This window comes from Actinia tenebrosa, unplaced genomic scaffold (genome assembly GCF_029948245.1).
Source record: "Actinia tenebrosa isolate PJP-AT-01 unplaced genomic scaffold, QUT_ActTen_1.0 PGA_scaffold15__27_contigs__length_11533743, whole genome shotgun sequence".
Classification (NCBI taxonomy): domain Eukaryota; kingdom Metazoa; phylum Cnidaria; class Anthozoa; order Actiniaria; family Actiniidae; genus Actinia; species Actinia tenebrosa.
In genome coordinates this window covers 7,015,370-7,039,706 of record NW_028292575.1, presented here as the reverse complement: position 1 = coordinate 7,039,706, position 24,337 = coordinate 7,015,370, and the positions used below count along the sequence as shown (strand labels likewise).

At 38.6% G+C, this 24,337-nt stretch overlaps 4 protein-coding genes across 9 annotated transcripts in view; 3 read left to right on the top strand and 1 right to left on the bottom strand.

The window, feature by feature from the left end:
- Nucleotides 1–6,267, top strand: part of LOC116296033 (uncharacterized) — a 30,416-nt gene extending 24,149 nt beyond the window's left edge. For both annotated transcript variants that reach the window (XM_031703995.1, XM_031703994.1), the window contains 9 exons: nt 124–172; nt 260–363; nt 979–1,106; nt 1,669–1,934; nt 2,274–2,340; nt 2,967–3,432; nt 3,594–3,650; nt 3,825–4,443; nt 4,777–6,267. In XM_031703995.1, coding sequence (XP_031559855.1) covers nt 124–172; nt 260–363; nt 979–1,106; nt 1,669–1,934; nt 2,274–2,340; nt 2,967–3,432; nt 3,594–3,650; nt 3,825–4,443; nt 4,777–4,934 — 1,914 coding nt within the window. In that variant the 3' untranslated portion in view covers nt 4,935–6,267. The remainder of the gene's footprint in view (nt 1–123; nt 173–259; nt 364–978; nt 1,107–1,668; nt 1,935–2,273; nt 2,341–2,966; nt 3,433–3,593; nt 3,651–3,824; nt 4,444–4,776) is intronic.
- A 704-nt stretch (nt 6,268–6,971) lies between these two features.
- On the bottom strand, nt 6,972–11,196 carry LOC116296036 (carboxypeptidase D). The gene is made up of 4 exons (XM_031703999.2): nt 9,867–11,196; nt 8,808–9,110; nt 8,395–8,489; nt 6,972–7,892 (listed from the first exon to the last, which is right to left on the bottom strand). Exons 1-4 carry the CDS (start codon nt 10,920–10,922, stop codon nt 7,178–7,180), a joined length of 2,169 nt encoding a protein of 722 aa, XP_031559859.1. The 5' UTR covers nt 10,923–11,196; the 3' UTR covers nt 6,972–7,177.
- A 1,805-nt stretch (nt 11,197–13,001) lies between these two features.
- On the top strand, nt 13,002–15,378 carry LOC116296015 (carboxypeptidase D). The gene is made up of 2 exons (XM_031703979.2): nt 13,002–14,202; nt 14,480–15,378. The coding sequence occupies exons 1-2, from the start codon at nt 13,015–13,017 to the stop codon at nt 14,891–14,893; spliced, it is 1,602 nt and encodes a 533-aa protein (XP_031559839.1). The 5' UTR covers nt 13,002–13,014; the 3' UTR covers nt 14,894–15,378.
- A 301-nt stretch (nt 15,379–15,679) lies between these two features.
- Nucleotides 15,680–24,196, top strand: LOC116296031 (uncharacterized). Of its 5 annotated transcripts, XR_004197078.1 has the most exons (8): nt 15,680–15,790; nt 16,245–17,157; nt 17,800–17,876; nt 18,239–18,292; nt 18,814–20,009; nt 20,473–20,642; nt 21,046–21,229; nt 23,447–24,196. XR_004197078.1 is itself a non-coding variant. In XM_031703991.1 (7 exons), exons 2-7 carry the CDS (start codon nt 17,117–17,119, stop codon nt 21,119–21,121), a joined length of 1,614 nt encoding a protein of 537 aa, XP_031559851.1. In that variant the 5' UTR covers nt 15,680–15,790; nt 16,245–17,116; the 3' UTR covers nt 21,122–21,230. The 5 variants fall into 5 exon arrangements, 1 of the variants encoding a protein (XP_031559851.1); XM_031703991.1 differs by lacking the exon at nt 23,447–24,196 and having other exon boundaries at nt 21,046–21,230; XR_004197079.1 differs by lacking the exon at nt 15,680–15,790 and having other exon boundaries at nt 16,197–17,157.
- The last annotated feature ends 141 nt before the right edge of the window (nt 24,197–24,337 follow it).

The following is a 24,337-nucleotide window of genomic DNA, read 5'->3' as shown; positions in this document are numbered from 1 at the left end:
TTCAGATCAGCTAGAAGCTTGTAATATACTGACTATCAAATCTTCTATCTTGCACTTTTGGTTGCCATAGCGAAGGAATTACCATGGTAACTTGATATTTAAAACAACTGTGTTGTTCTTTAGATTGAGGCCAATCAAACTAAATGTGTCTGGTGGGATTTCACTGCGAAAAGTAAGGATACCATGATATGGTCTTTGTACATTGATATACTTTATACCTTAGCTTGATCTTGACCTTGTTTTTGTGGTCGGTTTGCAGATGGTCGGGGTGGTTGGTCTACAGAGGGTTGTGAACTTCAAGGCGTCCTCAATGACACGGTCATGTGTGAGTGTAACCACATGACAAATTTTGCTGCTCTGGTGGTGAGTATGATGAATAATCTTCCTTGGTTTATCCATTTGCTAGCATTGTTGAAATAAATACACTTGCCTAATACCCTTTTACCCTGTATCGTTGATTCAACCTCGCGCAACGCTATTGGTTCGACAAGTTTTGTCACCCAACTTTATAAGCATTTCCAGCTAGGTGCATTTGGTCTACAATCTTCTGCAAAAATAATGTGCCACTTTCCCCCCTTTCCCCCTAGCAATGTTGGCCAAGGAAGTTTTCTACACTGTGAAGCGGTTGGCTGGTAAAATGCATGCGAGACAACATTGCTACGGGGGGAGAGGGGGGATGGTTCTCCAAAATACTAGGTGGCACATTTTATTTTGAAGAAGATTGTAGCTTGGGTACAGGGGTGGCCGCATCTTGTTGATCATGCCTTATATATGGTGTTGTTTTACTACACAAGCTACGCCACAATGCATCATGTTTATCCAACTCAGAAAAGGCTTATTCCTGCATCTTGATTGGATGTTCAGGAATTTTGCACTCTATGACCGTGGCATGTACTAAGACGATTCATAGTACAGTCATAATACGAAATCTCTATCTGTATTGAAACCTACTAATCCTTCCCATTTCTGGTATTCCAGGACGTGTATGGCCCATCATCCAAGCCATGTGGTGTTCACGAAATTGCTCTGTCAATGATTGCTTATATTGGTTGTGGATTATCCATACTTGGCCTTTGTCTTACTATCCTTACTTATGGCTTCTGTGCGTAAGTATTTGTATTCCATGCATGGTTGTAATTTATTTTAGGGCTTCTTGTACTGTGGGTGGTATTTCAATGCACAGATAGTTAGGTTGGCTAGTATACCTTTGTCACACGGCAGCCATGTTGGCTGGAAGAATAGATTTTGTCCGGCTAGCCTTCAAGCACTTCAGGGTTAGTTTGAAAGGAGAGAAACAGCTGCGTGACCAAGGTCGATATTGATAACTGACTATTTTTAGATTAGATTCTTATAAGTTGTAAGTGGTATCCATTAATTAAGTGAATGCAGTACTTAAGGGTGAAATATCTATTTATTTTTATTAGTTTTCTAATTATTATTTGTTACTATTTTACTTCGATTTTTAGGACATCATTTTTGTTTGTTTGTTTGTTATCGTTTTTTGTTGGTTTCTTTTTTTTTTTTTTTTTTTTTTTCTTTCTATATAATTTCGTTTTCGTTCTATATAATTTCGTTTTCGTTGTCACTACCTTCAGTTTTATTTGAATCAGCGATTATTTTCACTTAGTCTTCTCGTAACTGATGTACTCTTTTACAATTCTTCTACAGTAAACTCCGTAAAGACATCGCGGCCAAGATCCTCCTTCATCTGTGCATAGCACTTCTCTCTGTTCTCATTGTGTTTGTAGCAGGGATAGAAAAGGGCGTCACATCCAAGCTCAGCTGTCAGATTGTCGCTGTACTTATTCATTATTTTCTACTGGTCGCTTTCATGTGGTTTTTCTTCGAGGCATATTTTATGTATTACGCATTCGTTAAAGTCTGGAACGATCATGGAGATTATATACTGTGGAAGTGTGCCTCTATAGCATGGGGTGAGTCAAGCAATACATTCAGAATCAGTCCTTACAAATCCAAGACCTATCATTTTCTTGGATTTCTGTAAAGACCTTCCCTAGCTAAAAGGTTGTTTCAGGGTTCAATCTGTGAGTTAGCCATGGCCTAACTTAAATCAGCCCAAAGGTTGTTCCAGGGTTCAATCCGTGAGTTAGCCATGCCATGACTTCGATCAGCCCAGAGGTTGTTTCAGGGTTTGATCTGTAAGTTAGCTGTGCCCTGACTTAGATCAGCCCAGAGGTCGTTTCAGGTTATCAATAATATTTAAAGGGTTTTGTAGGATGTAGTTTTAATGTTAGTGTTTGTCATTTTTTCAGGTTTGCCTGCTGTTGCTGTGATCGTTACTATTGTGGTGGACAAAGAGAGCTACGGTGGACAGCATTAGTAAGTACAGACACTTAACTTTACTATGCATGACAATGGAATCTTCTGATTCCGCCGGTTAATCTAAAAGTCGAAATTATTATCATTCGGCTCAAATATATCCCACATTCTTGTTACTGGTTTACCCAACTGCAACTAACTGCAAATCATTTCATCCTGCTCAGCCTCCTTAATTTGTCTATTTTTAGCCTTTTAATTTACAATTAAAATAATAATAGCTTTACAAACGTCTTTTGACCCAAGCTAGACCACAATGCATCTCATCTGTCTGACACAGAAGAGTTGTATATCAGGCGTGTGTGTTCTTTACCCATAACAAATGATGTTTGCTTTGCAATGCTGCCTAACAAAATCGCATCTAATTTTTTATTTCTCTGGGATTCAATAGACCTCTTTACCTTGGGCGTAATGTTTTTCCCATTTCACACCACATGCCATCCCCTTGAGAATACGATTCATGTATCTTCTCATTCACAACTGTTAAAGAAAGAAATAATAGTTTAGGGAATGACATGTGGCCTGAAATGGGAAAACATTAGCCCCATACCAAGGTGAAGAACAACCCGTCGATTCCTGGTTGTTTTATATTTGACTTTGATCATAACCCTTCGACATGTAATCCACAGCTGCCGCTTGAAAGACCTTCCTTTCTTCCTGGCCTTCCTGGCACCCGTAGTCTCGATCATTTTTTTCAACACCATAATCTTTGGTATAATTATGTACAAACTGAGCGTGCGTCCACCAGCGCGTTCCGCTGACAAGGATCGTGGGCGTGAAGGCATTCTTCAGCTTCGCCGTGCCTTTGGTATCTTAATCCTCGTCGGATTGACTTGGATGTTTGGGTTTTTTGCCATAAGTTCAATGAGATTGGTCTTCACTTATCTGTTCGCGGTTCTAAACTGTCTTCAAGGGTTTTCGATATTCATGTTTTATTGTGTGACACAAAAGAATGTGCGTGACTGTTGGCGTGCGCTGTTACGTTGTGACTTGCAAAGTCTAAACAAGAAGACTATGTATACAGAATCGTACGATCCCAAGACGAAAACACACCTGGATACAATGAGACCTAGAGCCAAGACAGAACCCGCTAAGGTATGTCACGTTGAAAGAATTTGTCACGTCTTGTCACGCAATTCATTGTATTTTTAAAAAGGCTTACGTGAATGAGAGAATTAGTACTCAAAGGAAGGAGTAGAAAAGATTGACTAAGCTCGATATTCTGAAAGACTATTCTAACTTTTTTTCTTGTGTAGGGAAATACATTACAAAAGGATAAATTAAGACCCCGGATGAACACTGCTGACGTCAAGGTGCGTACTGTATTTATAGCACTGGTTACTGAGCTGTAAGAAACCTCCATTTTGATTTTTACCCCATATTTGCATATGTACGGAGTCACTCATGACGGAAAGACAGACTCATTAAGACAGATATCAACAGAAGGGATATATATATATATATACTAAAACCTTATTATTTTTCAGTTGCCGATTCGAGATGTCTACAAGCCTAGTGAAATGAGCAGTGACAATCCCAATTACGTTAACAGCGAGGAAGACGAGTCAGCGGTCAAGCTACTTACCCACGTGACCGTAACAATCGAACCACCACGTGACTATCAAAATGCCTTAGGAAGCCAATGTATTGACTTGGACCAATCACACGAGGAAATCGAATTGATGAGTAGACCTGAGTCTAGATCTGGAAGCATACGGTCACATGACACATCGAGGTCACGTGATCCAAGTAAACACGGGTCACGTGGTACGATCAATTCCAACCAGTCTACTCCGAAGCTGTTTAGGATTCCTCGGTTTAACGGGGGTAATTCAATAGGAGCTTTAAGCGTCGAAAATAAATCACCAGTGAAAATAAATCTCAAGAGAACAGCATCGCATGCTCCAGAAGCACCTAAAATGTACACTCCTATGTGTCTACGAAGGACAAAATCAGCCAGCTCGCTGGGTAAAGATAATAGATTTAGTGGCAAAAGTTTGATCAGTTTTTCGTCCACGTCGTCAGAGTCTTTGAGTACAGATTCTCAAAGCGCGCCAAGAAGATCTAGATTACTGAGAATATCAGACCTGGACCCAGATAAATACGGTAAGCTTCAAATATAACTTACTATTCTCAATTCTTTTATTCTCGTGGCTGTTGTAACCTTATGCCATGTCGCGTATTCTCGGTCTTTTGTGATGTGAAACTGAAAGGCCCGTTCACATGCGCGATTTTCTGTCGCCGTGAAGTCGCCATAAAAATCTTCCGTGTGAACAGAGCTTACCATTGCCGCCATTTTATATCCAACCCCGCAGAGACACCCACTCCACTCCACTCCACTCCACTCCACTCCACTCCACTCCACTCCACTCCAAAATTATAATTAATATAATATTCTTTTCTGCCTTAGTCAATATCCCTTTTCTATTTCCTTGACAGGTGAATTGATAATCAGTCCTCAAAGAGGCTCAGTACGAGGTATTGTGGGTCACGTGGAAACATCAGTCGATACTTACGATGACATCATAGAGCATGAGAAAAAGCGATCTATCTCACTACCGCCTGGCGCCTATAGTTTACACTCCAGTGCACAATAATAGTAGCAATGAATATGAAATATTGAAACTATATTAGATTACAAAAGAAGGTCTTGTCACGTGGTGGCTATTTTTAGAACATGAGTAAGTCTCAGTATCATGGTCACGTGATTTGAAGAATGCTGACACAGTGTTGGAGCTGACAAAGAAGACACAAGTGATAAATTACGTGATGGCCATTTTTAGAACATGGATAGAAAACTTCAATATGGATGCTGGTCATGTGACAAATCACGTGATGGCTATTTTTAGAACATGAGTAAGACTCGTATCAATACATGATCACGGATAGAAAACTGTAATATGGATTATACTAAGAAGACGCTGGTCATGTGACATATCACGTGATTGCTATTTTTAGAACATGAGTGAGACTCGCAACAATACATGATCATGTGGTAATGATAAGAAGACTCTGGTCATGTGACCTATCACTTGATTGCTATTTTTAGAACACGAGTGAGACTCGCAACAATACATGATCATATGGTAGTGGATAAGAAGACTCTGGTCATGTGACCTATCTCGTGATAGCTATTTTTGGACGAAAGCACTTGGAAAAAGGTTGGTCACTCATCCTTACGTCTCAGGATCACCTGAGTTTATTTATGAGATATGAACTGAAGCACAGCTCGTATAGAGCGTTGTTATAAGACCCAAGCACTTGTTACAAGGGATTTGTTTTTCTGATGAACGACATTTTGAGTAACACGTCTGCCGTGCTGACTGGTCAGCAGCTCAAGACTACTTACACATGCGTTGGATTTAATAACTAAACAGAATGAAAAATGTATATATCGAAAGAGATATTCAAAATATTAGATTAGTTAGACATGGTAAAACTACGACCCCTAGGTATGGATTACTTCAATTGACAAAATGAAAAGAAAAAGCGGGAAACCGGGCGAAGAAATTTACGTTTGTTTGAAAGTTATGAATCAAATTGCGAAAAATTGGTAATCGAATTGATTTTCTCTATATAGTGTCGTTGTAGATACTGATAATCTCTCTTGTAAGGCTTTTAAAGCATTTTAACTGCAAATTAACCGCCCCGGTTATCGCAAAGACCCAAGACATCTTGGGAAGGGGTGTAAAGCAAAAATGGAGCCTCACCCCACCCTCCTCCATATGCTCTAGGTCTCTTAGTATAGTCCCCTGCTTTTGTTGCTTCTGTTGGTTAAATGAAGGAATTTGCAAATAATGCCTGACTGTTTATTGAGTGCAGTTAAAGTGACGTGTTGTACATAACGTTAGCGACTCTCTGGCTCTAATTAATACTTGTACATTTAGCCAGATAGAATATTATTTAGAATAAATAATGAGTGTTTTCAAACATGTGTCTATCAGTATATTTGTGTAGCTATGTTGGTGTTTGTATTCTTGGGGTGTATGTTACGTCATAGCCACCATGTTGGTTGAAGATAACAAACCACTCCTCATTAGCTTCTCTTGTTAGATCAACCGAGATAGTGGCTGTTTTATTATTTATTTCTCAAGAGATTTTAACCCTGTGGTTGCACTCCTAGAATATCATTGAATTGCTGGGTCTCATTCTGGTAAAAGTCTTAAAAAGTGATAAAAGTCTTCGTATCTCACCACAAATGGTTGTCAAACACTGACCACCACGTACTTTTAGCCAAAAATGATTCTATTTAAAACTTGGCCTTTTTACCGATTACGGCGGACATCTTGAATTTTTAATTTAGACATGGGATGCCAAAGGGGCAACTATTGGGAAATGTATACACTGCACAGGTGTCAGGGCGTATTTTCATATAGCTTTATGCTTTTCAATAAGAAGCACATCTAAAAAGCAATTGAATTTGCAATTGAACAGTTGGAACAATAAGTGAAACAAGAAGATTCTAACTTATTTGAATCCGAGTCACTCTATGTTTTCTAAATTTCTCTGTTTGTCCCCTCGGCATTCTATAATTCAAGATGGCCGCCGTGTCAATAAAAATTCAAGATGGCCGCCGTGTCAATAAAAAGGTCAATAAAAAGGCTTATTAGTTTAGTTCAATAATCTCGTCAAAATTTCCAAGTGATAAATAATATTTATTGAACAAAATTTATTAATATTATAATATTATCAACCTATCGCCATGACAACGGTAGTAACCTTATTAGGTCATCGTTAAGGTATTATTCATTTCAACGAATAGCAAAACTATGTGATTATTGAGCTTGGAATCTAACCAATGGCAGTCTTTGTTTTCGCGCATGTGTGTAGAAAGAGAATCTTATCCATGGACTTTCTTGATCAGCTTGCACTGCTTGAGGTGGAAGAAGTAGCCTCGTTCTGGTAATGCCTTGAAGTACCTCATGCCTTGATACGATCCATTCGTGCCCAGCCTATCCGGCTTCGCTAACTCCACTCCGGCAATCAAGTACGAGTTGCCGTGTGGGGAGTTGGGTAAGTACCCCACCCACCTCAAGGTGCCAAACTTTGTAATCTTTTGTTTGGCTATCCTACATGACACCCGCGAACCAATCACATGAATGAACCGCTTGTCCGGCTTGACAAGATCATCTTGTTTGTGCTTGGCTGATTTTTTCATTTTTCTGGTTGTTGGGGTAGTAGTGGGATAAGTAGTCTGGTATGTTGTTGGGGTTGTTGTGGGGGATGTATTGAGTGTTGTTGGAAGCGTTGTGGGGGTTGTCGTGGGTAGTGTTTGATCCTCCCCGAAGGCCATCATTCTTCTTTTCTCGTAACTGTCTGTAGCCCCTTGTTCTGGAGCGTTGACTGCTGGATTGCTGGTTGAGGGAAATGCGGGCTCAAGCGCTTGAGCAAGCCTATCGTTTGGCATCAGCAGACCAGATGAATCCTGTTTCTTTTGTTTGTAAACATCCTCCCCACTAACGTCGCCAGATTGTTCTAACTCTTTGAACGTCTTGTCGCCTTCGTCGAGAGATGACTGTCCACTAAGATTATCTGCCATATCACTCATGACCCCTCTAGTTTGAAATGGAATTATATTTAGTGATATGAAATGTAAAAACTTATAAATAGCTTGTGTTAAAAATAATGATGGTGGTGGTGGTGATCATGATGATGATCGGATGATGATTATGTTTGTGATGATGATGGTGATGTTGGCTAACTTGATAGTGATGTTGATTTTGATGATGGTGATTGGATGATGATGTTTGTGATGATGATGGTGATGTTGGTTATGATGACAGTGATGTTGGTTATGATGACAGTGATGTTGGTTATGATGACAGTGATGTTGGTTATGATGACTGATGTTGGTTATGATGACAGTGATGTTGGTTATGATGACAGTGATGTTGGTTATGATGATGGTGATTCGATGATGATGATGATGTTGGTGATGATGATGATGATGTTTGTGATGGTGATGGTGATCGGATGATTAGAAATAAGCCTGGCACTAGAGCCCCAACTATGGACAGCCTCCCCTTTCGGGGATGATATGCCTGACATCAGTCTTACCTTTGGTTGGAGTGATCATCCCTGTCTCCATGATGAATGTTGAGCACGTGTTCTCTGGGATCTGGTGTAGCATCGATAAGGAAGTCCTCTCCTCCCTGACAGACAATAAGGGATCAAGTAAGCGAATATTATATCAGGCATTTTGAACGAGAAATTAAGCTTCGCACTAGAAAATCCATAAAGACTGACAGACAGACGAACGGTCAGACAGACAAAATATAGAGAGAAAGAAAGGCCAAAGAAAGCAGACAGACAGCGGTAAACAAAAGTGCACTAGCTGATGGACAGACACACGGCGTGAAAAATATACAAGACAAACAACAGTTGGTGAGGACAAAAATATGACAGGCAGACTCTCAGAAATGGACGGACAGACAGACAGACTCTAAACCTACGGACGGACCGACACTCACCATCACTCTTGAGATAAAATCCTCTTGTCCATTCATGAACTTAGGCCGTAGCTCGTCACTCGACCTGAGAGTGAAATTAACATACTTTTCTGTTTCTCCGTTCTTGATTTCCACTGACTTAGTCTGAGGCTCAAACCCCTTGGCCGAGGCAGTTACATCATAGGAACCTGGTACGAGTAGTCTCCAGTAATCCCCGTCCTTGGCGGTTGAGACTTCGTGACGGCGGTCTGAGATCCGAATGACCGCGTTTTTGATTGGCTGGCCTTTGGTGCTTTTGACGAACCCGTGGATTCCATGATGAACCTAGAACGGGTGAGTAAATCAATTTAATGTGTTAGCAAATTGTCAATGAAATGATGACCTCGTGTCGGGACACATGTTGGGGGCAGAAACAAAATTTATCAGAAATAATTTGACTCTTAGATCGAGGAAATATCAATATTTATTGTTCTGCAACTAAACATGGGTGATATTCTGTTCTGTATAATTACTAGCTATGAGAAAATGAACCAGAATAAGCTGTGGAATAAATTTTCGAATCGATAGATGGAACAAATGGATGAATAGAATAAATGGATGAATAGGATAAATTGATGAATAGAATAAATGGATGAATAGGATAAATGGATGAATAGAATAAATGGATGAATAGAATAAATGGATGAATAGAATAAATGGATGAATGGGATAAATGGATGAATAGAATCAATGGATGAATAGGATAAATGGATGAATAGAATAAATGGATGAATAGAATAAATGGATGAATAGGATAAATGGATGAATAGAATAAATGGATGAATAGGATAAATAGATGAATAGAATCAATGGATGAATAGGATAAATGGATGAATAGAATCAATGGATGGAATAAATGAATGATTGAAGGAAAGAGGCAAGGACGAAAGAAACGAATGAGTACCACTATAGCATGACTAACGGCACATGGTCTGTACGCATGCTTGTACCATCCCTAATGATCTGCCCATCAGTGCAACATTTCCACATACAAGATTTTTTTTTACTTTAACGAATATTTCAAACCACCCACTGATGTACCTGTTCTATCAGCTTCACCAGCGCTCTTCGGTTATCGTCCCAATATTTTCCGAGTTTTTCAGGTTTGGGAAACCTTTCACAGCTGACTTCCACAGTGATCTCAAACGTGTTAGAATGAATATAGTTATAGTCCTGCATGCCGCCAGATATACTAAACCAACTCGCTCCGTTCGTTATGCCATCTATGAAATTCTCCTCTTTCACGTTCGTACAGTTCCACTTTGGGTTCGCCAGATGCATGACGGGATGTGCCAGGGAGTACGTCTTAGCTAAGTGTCTGAACACGTCATCATCTGGGGTAGCGCTATACAGGGTTTGCCCGGACGGGGAATCATCATACGGGTAGATAGCAACCAAAGCCCCGCTATGTAAACTCGTAGACATCACGAATGGATACCTCTTAATCCATCTCATAATCGCGCGAGTCTCCGGTTGAGGCGGACCGTTGGTATTCGGGAAGAATTGGTCGGGGAAATTACGGTTTAAGTCCACGCCATGTGCGTTCCTGCGGCCAATAAAGTTATGGCCCCGCCCTCGGACGTATGCAACCTCATACCCATCAGGGTTCATGCTCGGGAGAATATGTATCCTCGTAGTGTCAATAAGCTTTTTGATCTCCACGTCTTTCTGGTAATTTTCACATAGGTATTTTATTAACTGGAGGAGAAGTTCTTTCCCAACCACTTCATTACCGTGAACATTTCCGATGTATTTAACCTCAGGTTCGCCTGGTTCGTGCCTTCCGGGGTTGTTCGTGATTTCCATCACTAGAAGCTTGCGATTTTGTACGCTGTAACCGATGGAATACAAGCGAGTAATGTCTGGGTACTTTTTAGCGAAGTACTTTAGAAACCATGTCATTTCTTCATAATTATGATGTTTTAACTTGTCGATGTCCAAGAGATCGGTAACAATTTTCTCAATCGTGCTATTCGAACTAACTGTAGCATTACCCTCCTCTCTTGGTTCAGGTTGGAACAGTTTTTCAAGAGAAATTGCTTGTGAACATTGAAAAAGGATGCCAATGAATCCGCTGAAAATTAACCAAGTCCTCATAGCGAGCTTGCTTCTGCAAAACCAAGAAGCACACTTTTGTGGAGCAACTCCTTACGATTCTTCCTCGGAGTAAACAGCTGATTATTTTACGAGATGACGCTGAGAAAACCAACGCTATCTTTACCTCTGTCTTCAAATTTGGTCTGCGTTCATTGGTATTTAAAGACATCATTTAGTTGAGGCAAGCAAGGTGTGTCACTGTGCTGCGATCGTGATATTTTACGGCTAATTATAGCATCAACCAAATCTAGCCACCTGCTTCATGTCACTCGTGCGACGCGGTCACAATCTTTCCATTTCTGATAAACAACTCAACAGGTTCTCTGTCATGGAGACCAGAAGTCTTATACGAAATTAAAAGTCCAAGTTTCTTCACATAATCTTTAACGTTATGTATTGACGATCATTTTTATCAGCTACAGAACTCCTCTTCACTTTGCGAATTGAATTTAAAATGATTGACTTACTTTTAAGATTTGTTTTATTGCGGTTCCTGTACCGATTCTTTTCCCGACGCTTTTTATTTCAAAAGGTTAATTAAAATGACAACTTCTTTATCCACTTTGTTAAAAACCTCGTAATAAAACATTTTTGAAAAAAAAAATACTCGAAAACCGTTTTAATGCAAAACGTGTCTGAATTCCAAATATTCATCTATCTAGTTATTGACGTTTTAATCCTTCTCAAGAATAACTTTGCCTACTACCAGCTGACTAGAAAATGAAGTTTTAGGGAAAAAATTAGCAACAGCACAAACACATCACTTGACAACAAAATACACACGAACAAAATACAAGAGGAAAACATACTACAATAAAACAAGCAAGTAAAATGAGAGGCAACATGATTTAAAATACTGAATAGAGTTTCTCATTAACTTAGAATGTCGAGTAATCGCTAGACCTAAAAGGGTTGAAGGTTAGGCAAGAAAGGACTCTAACCGCTGCATTTTTTTGGTCGGCTTGAAACGGATAATATTGCGATTGTAAAATGCATCGAAAATATAACTCTTGTGTTTCCTACCTCACTGCCGATACAATATCAACGTTTTGCCAAAAGAGGATTCATAAGAAGTCGAAGTTATAAAAAAATAAACGTACTTTTTTTTCAAAAACAATTTTCCAAGATGGCTGAGGAGAATTGGTTTGGGAAAATTCGAATTCAGACTGCAAAATTAGAGGCAAGAAAGCACTCAATCAAAGGTGTTTTTTTTTAATGATAAAATAATTGGTTGTTTATTGAATTAGGAAAAATAATAAGGCATTGTTTTGCTTGCTTGTTTACGTACTGTTCCATTAAGGAGAGGATTGTTTAACAGAGCACCTGTTGGTCCAGTGAGCTAGGCAACCAATCATCGTCGTGTGTAGACAGGTATTATAATATTTGGGCAGTTAAGCATCGAGAGAGTATTCGCTTGATCGAATATCAAAGTCGACTAATGATATACTGTAAATTTACACTTTATCACTAAACGAGATTTGAAATTTACATGTGACAATTTTTAGGACTGTTATTTAAGTTTTCATATTATATTTTTGGTCATTTGAGGAAACTTGAATCGAGATAATTCGAGGGAAGAAACGTACAAGAGGTCGTGTCATTGTGTTTTCGAAAAACGCCATTCGCTTCAAAGATATCGCTTTTAGTTTCAATATCTTCGTCCCGAAGAAAAATTTTACTACCTGTCCAATTTAATGACTGACCTTAATGGGAAAAATAAGATTACTGCTAATTTCAGGGTTAAATAAGATTACTGCTAATTTCAGGGTTAAATCTTGAATCAAGACCTAGAATACCTTAGTAATCAAATTTGGAGTAGCACACTAATCAGAATATAAACAACGGGCTCATGATATCAAATCTCGTGAAATTTAGGGCGTGACCGTGGATTTTTGTCAGGGTTAAAATAGAATACAGGTTATCTTGATGGAGAGGGATCTGATATTTAAAGCTCTTGTCGTAGATTGCTCATTAGGGTGGGGTTGACTGGTATCATCACTGATTTTGGCTTCCTGTGATAGTTGACCTAAAAACCTAAATCTTTCTGTTTACGTTTTATTTACCACAAAGGTCTAAAGCATTCGGAGTGAATATGAGGTGCCTCAAGGTTCTAGCCTTGGTCCTTTGTGTTCACGCACTAACGACTTTTGCTAAGCCACCTGCGTCGCTTTCAAAGAAGAGCTCAGCTAAAGTAGTGAAAAAATCTCCAACGAAATCTCCGATACAGCACTTGGCTCCTGTAAAGCCAGAATTAAAAGCCAAAGTGAGAGCTGTCAAGCAAAAAGTGACTGCCGTAAAACAACAGAAACATGTCGTCCACGAACAGAAGGCGGCGAAGGAAATTCCAACTAAAGTCGTCCCGAAGATTAAAGTGGAAGAAATACATGAGAAAAATTCAAGTTTTCGGCATCACAACTACGAAGAAATGACATGGCTTCTGAAGGAATTCGCTCGCAAGCACCAGGACATTGCAAGACTTTACGACATCGGGAAATCTGTACAAAACCGAAAACTCTGGGTCATGGAGATTTCTGATAATCCAGGAAAACACGAAGCTGAGGAACCCGAGGTGAAGTACGTAGCGAATATCCATGGCAACGAGGTGATTGGTAAAGAGATGTTGTTGCACTTGATTCGGTATTTGTGTCATAATTACGGTATCAACAAGAGAGTCACAAATATCGTAGACGCGACTCGTATTCATATTTTACCCAGTATGAACCCTGATGGATATGAAATGGCTGCCACAGATGACGATCATCAAGCGGGAAGCAAAAATGCAAACGACATTGATCTCAATAGGAACTTCCCGGACCAGTTCTTCCCAAGTACCACAGGACCCCCGCAACCTGAAACCCATGCGGTCATGAAATGGGTTCGTTCCAATCCCTTTGTTCTCTCGGCCAGTCTTCATGCTGGTGCCCTAGTGGCAAGCTATCCGTATGATGATAATCCGTCGGGGAAGACTTCTTACAGCGCTTCGCCTGATGATGACGTATTTCGGGAGGTTGCAAGGGCGTACAGCCAGGCCCATCCCACAATGCACCTTGCGAATGCGCCCTGGAAGTGTAAAAACAAGCAGAAAGAGCATTTTATAGACGGTATTACAAACGGTGCTGATTGGTTCAGCTTGTCAGGTGGAATGCAGGATTATAATTATGTACATTCTAATTGTTTTGAAGTCACTTTGGAGCTCGGCTGTGAAAAGTTTCCCAACGCTACTGCTTTGCCGGAGTACTGGAGAGAAAACAAAGAAGCGTTGTTGAGCTTTGTGGAACAGGTACGTCATTCTGTCACACCCAACCACCCCACCCTTTGTTTCTTATTTGTTTTAATTATTTAAAACTGATGAATTCAATATTGAAATTTAGATTTAGTGGAGTCCAGTGCGTGAGCATCGTAAAACTTAATAATTTGTGTAAAGCATTTCCATATCAATGAATTTTTACAAAATCCAGCAAGAAAAAGAAATACCATGACCAAGTGAATGGTCGCGATTATGAAATACGTGAAAAGTACTAAACATAACATATATTCATACATTTTTCTCTTTCCAGGCTAATAAAGGCATTCACGGGATCATCCAAGACGAGGATGACAAACCAATCAAAGACGCCCGCATCAACATCGCCAATCGACCCCATGACGTCTTCACCAGCAACAAAGGTGATTACTGGCGCCTCTTGGTACCAGGTTCTTACGAAGTCACAGTGTCCGCGAAGGGGTATGAACACGAGTCAAAGACCGCGACAGTTCATTCATCGGCAGCCACCAAGCTAGACTTTACTCTGAGGAGGATCCGTGAAAGGAAACCTCGCCACATCGAAGACAACGAAGACCCACGTGGCAGCTTCACGCTCAGGAGATCTTTGAGAGACTTTTATCGAGACGAGTCACCTGATCAAAAAAAGCAAAACTATGATGGCGATGATGACAATGATTATGGTGCTAGAAGGCAAGTGCTTGATTAGACTGGTGATGCGCAAGATGAGTGATCCACAAACAATACTTCATGGCATGGCTGTGCTGTGCGCATAGGAGAGAGACTGGGAATGGTATGGGGAGCCGTGTATGGAACTGAAAATATAAGACAACCCAATCTTGTACAAATCGAGCAACGTTCTACCTCACCTCCCCGGCATCTCCCCCTTCGACCTCCACAACTTATCTCTAAGGAAGGCTGAATACCAGCCTGCTTTTGTCAGAAAAAGTTTTTTTCAGTGTTCGTAAATTCGTGTCATAATACTGAAAATATTTCATAGCTTTTGCATTCAAAATAATGAAGATAAATGATTGCAGATCAAAACCTGCATTAGCTTAGATCGACATGTGACAAGATTACGGATGAGGACTCCGCCATAATGGTAGATAGTCATCTACAAAATTCAATTGTTGAATTCTTTAACTCTTCTTTGCTTTACGTTTGTGATAATAAATATTATAGAAAGCTTGATAACCGTGTCTTTGTAGAATTTGCACAGTTTTTCATATTTGTTGTACGTTGTTCAGTTGATAAGGATGCCGTATCACATGATGATTCATTTTCAGTTGATTTGTTTTTGGCTTGTTTTTGTCGTTGTTGTTTTGTTTATCAGTCTTTTTTTCTTTTCCTTTGTTGTCCTTTGTTTCCTTTGTTGTTATCGTTTTTCATAACTTGTATTTTCGTTCGCGCGAAATCCCTGTGGTTTTGAACGTTTTGGGCTTCCTTTATCAAAGGCCAGGTCTCTAAGCTAAATCCAAAATGGTGGACAATTTCAAGTGTTTCTTCGCTGTAACATCTGGAAGTTTTGCTTCATATTATCGACAATGTAGAACTTTAAATGGCGAAAAAATCACCACAAAGAAATATTTGTTCACTTACAAATAAGGTAAGCTTACCAAACATGGTTATGGAGCAAGTTGTTGGCCACGCGAACCGGAAATTTTTATTTGGTAAAAGTTTGATATGCTTTGCTCGTTATTTGTTTGTCTGTTTGTTTATCTATTTGTTTGTTAGTCGGTTTTTTTGTATTTGTGTTGTTTTATATATATACACCTACTTGCAAGAACGTTGACATACGAAAATAGAACATTAGTAATTTAGTGAGAAAGAAATACATTCAAAGACAAAAGAAAAAGTTTAGCTTCAGTTATCTTCTTTTGTTTTTTAATATAATTCCTATCCCACTAAATCACTAATGTTCTATTTTCGTATGTCAATGTTCTTGCAAGTTGGTGTATATAGATATAGCTATATATTGGTTATCTTCTTGTTCTTTTTCTTTTTCTCTCGACAAAACTGAAGGCAAACTAGTACTAAAACTAATCTCCCGTTTTTTGAAGGCTAATTTGCGATCGATTTGAGCCCCTCAATCACAGATTACCCTCTGAAGGTACGCCATTGGCTAATATTCCCACCATCTAAATCCTTTTAACTAGATATATTTTTAATAGCTTTCCGATCCAAACGAAAGACGCGTAATGCGAAACTACCCGAGCATGAAATTTTGACACCTCTTTAACACGTAAACACCAAAAAAAGATTTGATAAAAATGTACAAAAACAGTAAATAGAATGCCGGTATGTGAGAGTGTGTTTATAGTTCATGGTTGAATGTCTCTGGTTGAATGTCGTAAGATTAGACATTGTAATTATACGGTCGTTAGTCCAAACAAGCGAACTAATTATCTGTATTGTGGTTTGCTGAAGCTTTGAAAGCGAGGTGTTTGTTCTAGGATTTATATGTGGCGAATGGCATTAATCCTTTAGAATATCAAACAATGACAAATTCTTTGTGTGTTTTGGTGTAAACTTCTTGTGGTCGATTCTGAGTTAAGGCATTGATGAAGAGCGAGTGAACAGAAGAACAAGGTTTTCTTGAGCTCGTGGTCTATAAAGTTTGAAGGAAAAACGATCTGAAAGACTTGTCAATGGCCGCCAATCATGGAAATGATATTCAGTAATAGACGACAGCTAATCCAAATAAACCTGAAGTACAAACAAAGTCATTAGCCAAGTTTACACCGCCATAGAAACAGGAAACATTCAAACAACACGTCTAAATTGGTCCAACTCGAAACCGTTCGAGTTTGATAATCATTCATTTAACTCTTTCTACAAAAACCGGTCGATTAAGTAAAAGATTTTTGCACTGGGGAAGCAGGCAAGACGTAGAGGCCTTGACTTACTTTCAAGATTTGGTAAAACCTTCAAAATGAAAACCAACGGCAAGCAACAGAGTTTGCTGGCACAAAGGTAAGAAACATTAACTTCTTTATGCAATCATCCTCGAAATATCTTATACGATATTTCACAAATTGTACATGTTTTCATTTCCTTTGCTTACTTTCGTAGAACAACAGATAAATTGCTAGAATACATTCCTTTCTTCATGGACATTTGTTTTATTTTTGATGATAATTTAAATGAAGTATATAGCAACTATCCGAATTTGATATATTTTGTCAGGTTACCAGGATTACTTAATCATCCCCTGAGAGAGAAATTAGGAAATTGCTTTTAAATGTTGAAAATAGAAAAATGAACAAATTTTTAATAGTTTACAATTTGAAATCATACAGTACACTCGTTAAAGACAGGAAATACATCTGGTGGAGTTTTCTGTTTGTATTATCAATAATTACTTAGCTGTGAGTTTGAGAAGCATTAATTATTAAGAGTTTTAATTTTATCGCCAGAGGCTGTCACAATACAGTTGCTGATTACTGTAATTCCTTGGCGCCTTTTTAGTGAGAAACAAACTAAGTATTTAGTTGAAGTTGTTTTCATTTAAATAGAAATTAAATTTTGTTTTAACCTGACTTTCTGTCATCCTCACTTCGTTCTCAGGACTTGTTTGGTTTATTAACGCATTAACTAAGATTTTGTTCTGCACAGGAAAGAAAAGGAAAAAAAGAAAGAACGTCTTTGTGGTTGGAGCCAGGATAAAGAGACTCTTCTTCGAGATGACATAGGTAAATAAAGTCTGTGGGGGAGGGGAGTTAGGTAGGAAACGTAACAGGGAATCGAGGCGTTTGAATATTACATATACCTATTTCAAATAACCTCGGAGCCAAAGGCAATAGATGATAAGAGGTACAAATAAAGAGCTTTTACAAATGGCAATTCACGAAATCTTCATTGATATCATAAAAACGTGAAATAAAGTAGCTAAACCTTATACCTGACCCTTAGCATGGTAACTCTTTATCTGTTCTATATTCTTATAAATTTGTTAAAGTTTTCAGGATCACCTTGCATAGTAACATCAAAGAAGCATGGCTTGGGTTACCTGTGTCATTACCAATAATCCGGCTCTTATTCTTATTCCTTGTAGGAATTGAATCGTGGTTTGTTGATGAATATAATTCTGATGACGAAGATAAAACAGGTAGGAAAAATAATATTCTGTTTTGAGAATTTTGGTGGGTTTTTTTTGTTTTTTGTTTTGGTCCAATAATTATTTTGGGTCGTTGCAATAAATGATACCATTATCATAATCCTGACTCGATAATCCAGTGAAAAAAGTCATTTAATAGTTCAGGGTCAGATTTAAGAAAGGACATGTACGTATATTATACATGGTTATAGTATCAGTCGCTGTTTTTCCAATAGTACCTTTTCCGGCGTCATTTAAAGGGTAGCAGTCCCTTTTCATCGAAGCGAGTCGAACGGTGAGCTTGCAATGATAAAGCCCTTTTTAACACCTTGGACAATTATTCACATGTCTCTATCATTGCAAGCTCACCGTTCGTGTCGCTCCGATGCAAAGGCACGGCTACCTTTCAAGATGGCGCAGGTAACTGTGAAAGGGACTATTTCAGACTGCGTATCATGATGGGGAGCGGGGATTCCTTCTCTTTGTTAATTTTCTCTTGCTTATTAATACATCGTACCTGATATTCTCTGTAGATCGGCGCTACAAATGTGCTTTAGTGGAATCGCTGGAAAGAAGAAAACGCCTTGCAAAAGAGAGAACAAAGATTATTCTCACACCTAACTCGGCCACAAACCAAAATCAAAATGCTCATGAGCCCCTTAGAAATAGAGAACCTACATTGTCGAGCAAGTCAAGTGAAAGTGTGACCGTCCTATCAGAGGAAAGTTCTGAATCTACTTCCTCCTCAGTTGGTCACGTGATATTGAGCCAATCAGGACCTGCGGCTGACGACACGCCGTGCGACACCAAATGGGACTTCCATTCAAAAGACTTGACTCCACGAGAACTAGATTCCTTCACAACCTCGAATGACTCGCCCATCGTTACTCTTCTAAGATACGAAAAGAATTTAAAGAATCGTAGAGAAAACAGATTAAATAACCGGTTTGGGGATGTTTTTAGAAAAGTTGACAAATCTGACAGCATTTCACCGAAGGCACCGGTAAACATGACAAGTGTCTGTTTTACTCAAGGAATGATTCAACCGATGAATAATACAGCCAAGAATTGTAGATCCAAGCCAAGAACAGTACTTCCTTCCCTGGAGATGAAAAACAAGAGTAATGCCAAAAAATCCAAAATGGCTTCCAAGTTGACAAACGATAAAACTTGTCACGAGTCAGTAAAGGGTGTAGACGCTCAGGAATGTCGAGGGGACAAAAACCAAACAAATTCTATAATGAGAAACAACACTAGTAAGAAACAGAACTTAGATGTGATGACGGAAAATAAGACTGCCACAGAACCTGGGAATAAATCAGGGGTTGTTAATGGAATAAAATTCAACTTTGATGTCCTTGAAAACTACGCTCTTGTTCGCAACGCGAGGAAGGATATTAATTTCACAGAGTATGTCAAAATGATTCGTAAATTTGAAGGTCTTTCTGTGCGGCAGAGTTTGGAAAAACAGCTCAATGCAGAAGAAGGAAAAGGTGTGGATTTTAGAACGAGTATTCGAAGAAGAAATTCAAGTGAAAATTTATCGTTTGATACGGTGCGTGCGATGTGGAACGAGGCACAGAGGAGTAGATTAACTACACAAGCTTTATCGGAGCGTTTATCATTGCATGCTAAAGGGTTGGGAAGTATATTGATGCTTAATGTTGACCCTAAAAGCCGTTCGTCGTCTGAACCAATTGGGAACGAAAAAGAAAAGTATAATTATAAGGTAGGCGAAAAATAATTTAAAGAATAGTGCTTTGAATAGACCCCTTCATAGACCCCTGCGCCATCTTGAAAGGTAACCGTGCCTTTGCATCGAAGCGAGAATGGTTGTAACCTAGGCGACCAAAGGTGTTAAAAAGGTTACTATCATTGCCAGGTCGCCGCTGTTCTCGCTTCAATGCACAGGCACGGTCACCTTTCAAGATGGCACAGGAAACTGTGAAGGGTATGAGCTTTATACTATAGCTCTATGCATCCCGGCCCATGAGAATTCATTATAAAGGGCAAAAGAAGTGGTCGCCATGTTGTTTGGTGTAACGAAGTTCTCAAGACGAAATATTTCGTTCAAGTCAACCAACATGGCGGCTATGACGTCACACGAACCCAAAGAAGTAAAAGATCAGTGTAGTGTTTGTAATTTTGCACCGTCTGTTTTTCTGATGTTGGTAAAAAAAATTCTGTCGCAGGGGAAGTTCCACAGTGGAAAATACACGTGTCCCTTACAACGGATACTAGCCGTGACGAATAAAAGAATGCAAGCAAATGAAGTATTCTCGGAGCAGATCAAGAACCAAAAACACTTGAACGTTTCCCGCGATAAAGAGAGTACAGAAAATAAACTTGTGGGAATAACAAAGTAAGGAAACTTTTTATCTTTATAATGTAAAAATATATATATTCTCACTGTTGGACTTATTGCGTAACGTCGTAAGGAGCTTCGGGAGCCAAGTTTTGCCCACCCACCCTTCCCTAGTTGCGATGGTCTTCATCTTCCTATTTCTCGCTGTTTACCTCATTATCACAACAGTCACAGATCTCATTCCATAACTTAACTACTGCGACCTGATAAAGAGTATGCATTGAGAATATATAACTTTATATTAAGATAGTATTCAGTGGTTTTGTCTTTCACTGTTACGAAGGTCATTCCGAGTTGTTTTATATTATTAGCCCGCAATACATTTGAACAAAAATATTTATTTTTAAATATTCATGTGCCTTTTTACATGTAATTTTTTTTGTGTTTGTCTTTTGAACAGATCGAAGACCGGAATACACTGTTACGTTGTGGGAAGGACCACACCAGTATCTGAAGATACTGCTATGGAACAGTAAAATCCACCAGATCACATGATCCAATCGATAGTCGGAAAAAAACCTAGCCACCTGGCCAGCTTAAGGAACTTGTTTTCAATAGCATTACTAAAGCTGAAAAAAATCAAGGTGAGTATATATACATTTTATCTTTCCCCTCTTTCCTTTTAAGTTGAACTTAAAAGGAAACTGGTAAGGTAACGCTAGTAGAAACGTTTTGGATACCCTGTGGTTATAGACTTCGCCAAAGGTAACCCACAAAATATATTTGTTTTGCATACGTGACTCACCTTTTCGAAACCAAACAGAAGTGAAACAAAACTGAATTTATAAACATCTTGAAAAATATTTCGTTTCCTTATTTTCGTGATTACGGTTGGTCAGACGTCTTTATTGCTGTCACATTTGTGGCTTTAGATTCGGATCTCCCCTTTCGTTCAAGCATTGCTCTATGAAGGAATTTTGACAAGGGAAAAAGGGTAAGACTAGTTTAGGATTTTGCTATGCAATTCTGGTCACGCACATAGAATTAACTCACAAACAAACATTGAGGGTTTAAGTTTCAAAGTGGCAGCCACAGTCGGTGAAACACCAGGAAATATGGAAACCTGAAAACTGATTTTTAACGAAGTTAAAGCCAAAACAAATTGGTAGTTTATCAATGAATGGAAGAACTCTTACTGGCGATTAGGCCTTCCTCTGTTACTTGCAGCTTGCTGAATAGTTTAAATACAGAATTAAAACTGGCCTATACAGCATTTACATTTCTCTACTTAAAAGCACAATTTCTTATTGTCCCTTGTTAAAGATCTCGCGTTCCTAAAAGAATTGTCTCTTTATAAAAATTCGAAATTTCCCGGACTTTATTTCTCCATTTATCGCTTGTGAACTGTTTTAGTGAAGTTAAATGCTTCTTATTTCCTCGCTTCCTCTCCTCTCTATTTCTCGCTTTACTTTTTCCTATTTGTTTTATTTTCTTTGTCTCACTAATTCGAGTAGCTGGCTAGGTCGCCAGTGATATGATGAAATCTCATACCGCCAAATATTTCCAGTATAACTTCGAAAAGCAGGGAGCACATTTATATGGGGCGCCGACCCAGTCAATATTCTCATCATTTATTTCATGGCTTATTGTATTTTGATTGTGGTCTTTGAATTTGCTTTTATGGTGATTATATTTAATTTTTGGTGGGACTGAATTTGCTTTTGAAGCAGCCGAATTTACTTTTATGGTCATTTGTTTAATCTTTGGCAATCGAATTAATATATTCTAATGCAGGATTTTTAATATTCTAACTCTAATTTATTTATGGTCTTTGGATTTTTAACATGCTAATTATGATGCATTGCGAGCGTCCATTTGACCGAGCGAGAGCCACGAAATAAATGATGAGAATATTGACTGGATCGGCGCCCCAAACATTTGACATACTTTTTCTATTGAACTTTGAACTTTGTCCGTAAAATATTTAGTTGGTTAGTATTTTTAGGCTTCCGCGTGAGTCATTAAGATGAGTCTCAATGTTTAAGTTTGTTTATTGGGAATATTTGCGGTCCAAAAATGGTACGAATTCCACAGGAAGTGATAGTGTTTAATTTCATCTCTGTTCATCTCGTGATTGACGTGATGTGTGGCCGTGACACATCACATCACGACTGAAATGTTTTGAGCTCGTTGCTTCGCTAATGCACACGAATCCAAGATCAGTTTAGGGTAAAAGTTTGCTTCACTCATCAAGAATAGAAAAGAACGGAAAATACTAGATCTCGAGTCTTGTAGGTAAGGATATAGATATTTAGTGGAATCCAAACCATTCTTGAAATTATCCTTGGGTTTTGTGATTCATATGTAAACTACGAACAAACAGCTTGTACCACGGATAATTTATTTTTTCGTGTGGGAATACAAATTTTCTGAGTTCTGATAGATTACTTTTATGTAGAAATTGTCTTTGAAAATTATTAATGTACTCTTTTCTTCTCGGTATAAGTTAATTTCTTATGACGCAGTGGTTTTGCAATTTAATTATTATTTTAATTTTTTAATTTGTTTTAATCTATTGTTATCATTTTCATATCATGTGTATCTTTTTTTGTTATAAACTTATCAAAAACAAATGAGGTTTTCGGTATATTTTTTGGATTTTACATTTTAGATTTGGCTTCAGTTGATGTTGCATGTATTGCAGTCTATAACATAATGGTTAACTTAAGCTGTCTTTGTACCTTTTATGAATATTCTAAAAAATTTTCACTTTTCTCACATAATTTTAAGTCCAACCGCTGAAACAACAAACTGCTGTCGCGCCGATTCACTACAATGAAATTTTTAACCTTCCATTTCAGGAAAAACTGTAGCCATATTTGAGATCCTCACAGAAAAGATCTTATTCCTACACTCAACACTTGTCTTACTTCATAAAGAATCCTCTACATTTCTTTACTTGTATCAGCTTCGTTCCAGTATACCACTGGCATTCCAAGGTCAGTGTTTTTGTCCATCCCGGATTGGCGCATGCGCATTCAGTCTTACCAAACTCTTGGAGCTCATTGGTGAAACGGAAGAAGAGACATGTTGTCAAAGGTCTTCAAGGTTTTAAGGAGACTTACAAGAGCGGCAACAGGTCGTCAGGAGTACTGCGAAAAAGTGGTTTTCTACATCAGAAGCCTTGAAATTGTGGTCTTCTTCTAATCGAAAAGTCTCGAAATTTCATTTATCGGTAAAGTTCATCTTCCAGATAAAGATGCGTTACATCCACATCTGTGGTTTTTCACATTAACGCGAGATCCTCTCTTAAAATAAGTTTTAATTGTACCTGCATGTATTTAAGCGGTCACCTTCGGGACCATGGACCCTGCCTGGTGTCCCACCGCTAAATAGAGGTTTCTCTTACACCATGAATGATGGAAAAAGGCAGACAAATACCAGCTCCCATGTTGGTGGTTATAGGCTGATACTGGATAATAAAACCCACTCCTGTACAAAAAATATTACAGCAACCAAAACAGTTACTTGAAGGCCTTATGCTAGTCAAGGCGCTGCGAGAACTTATGATGAAAGTGTGCCGAATTAATAAATAATTTTTTGTCGTGTTTGATACGTCTCTTTATTGAACTTTCAAAAAGTCGTGAATAATTAATGAGCCTTTAAACCAATTAGGGCGATTATACAAGTCACGTGCCGTGCATGATCAATTTACATACATCACAATTTTTGAGTTAAAGGCTAGAACTAAA

Coding starts and splice junctions, on each gene's coding strand:
- LOC116296036 (XM_031703999.2), bottom strand. CDS start 10,922: ATGAGGACTTGGTTAATTTTCAGCGGATTCATTGGCATCCTTTTTCAA. Junction 9,111..9,866: donor TGGTGAAGCTGATAGAACAG/GTACATCAGTGG, acceptor CACCCGTTCTAG/GTTCATCATGGAATCCACGG. Junction 7,893..8,394: donor GATGATCACTCCAACCAAAG/GTAAGACTGATG, acceptor ATTTCAAACTAG/AGGGGTCATGAGTGATATGG.
- LOC116296015 (XM_031703979.2), top strand. CDS start 13,015: ATGAGGTGCCTCAAGGTTCTAGCCTTGGTCCTTTGTGTTCACGCACTA. Junction 14,203..14,479: donor TGTTGAGCTTTGTGGAACAG/GTACGTCATTCT, acceptor TTCTCTTTCCAG/GCTAATAAAGGCATTCACGG.
- LOC116296031 (XM_031703991.1), top strand. CDS start 17,117: ATGAAAACCAACGGCAAGCAACAGAGTTTGCTGGCACAAAG. Junction 17,877..18,238: donor TCTTCTTCGAGATGACATAG/GTAAATAAAGTC, acceptor TATTCCTTGTAG/GAATTGAATCGTGGTTTGTT. Junction 20,010..20,472: donor AAGAAAAGTATAATTATAAG/GTAGGCGAAAAA, acceptor ATTCTGTCGCAG/GGGAAGTTCCACAGTGGAAA.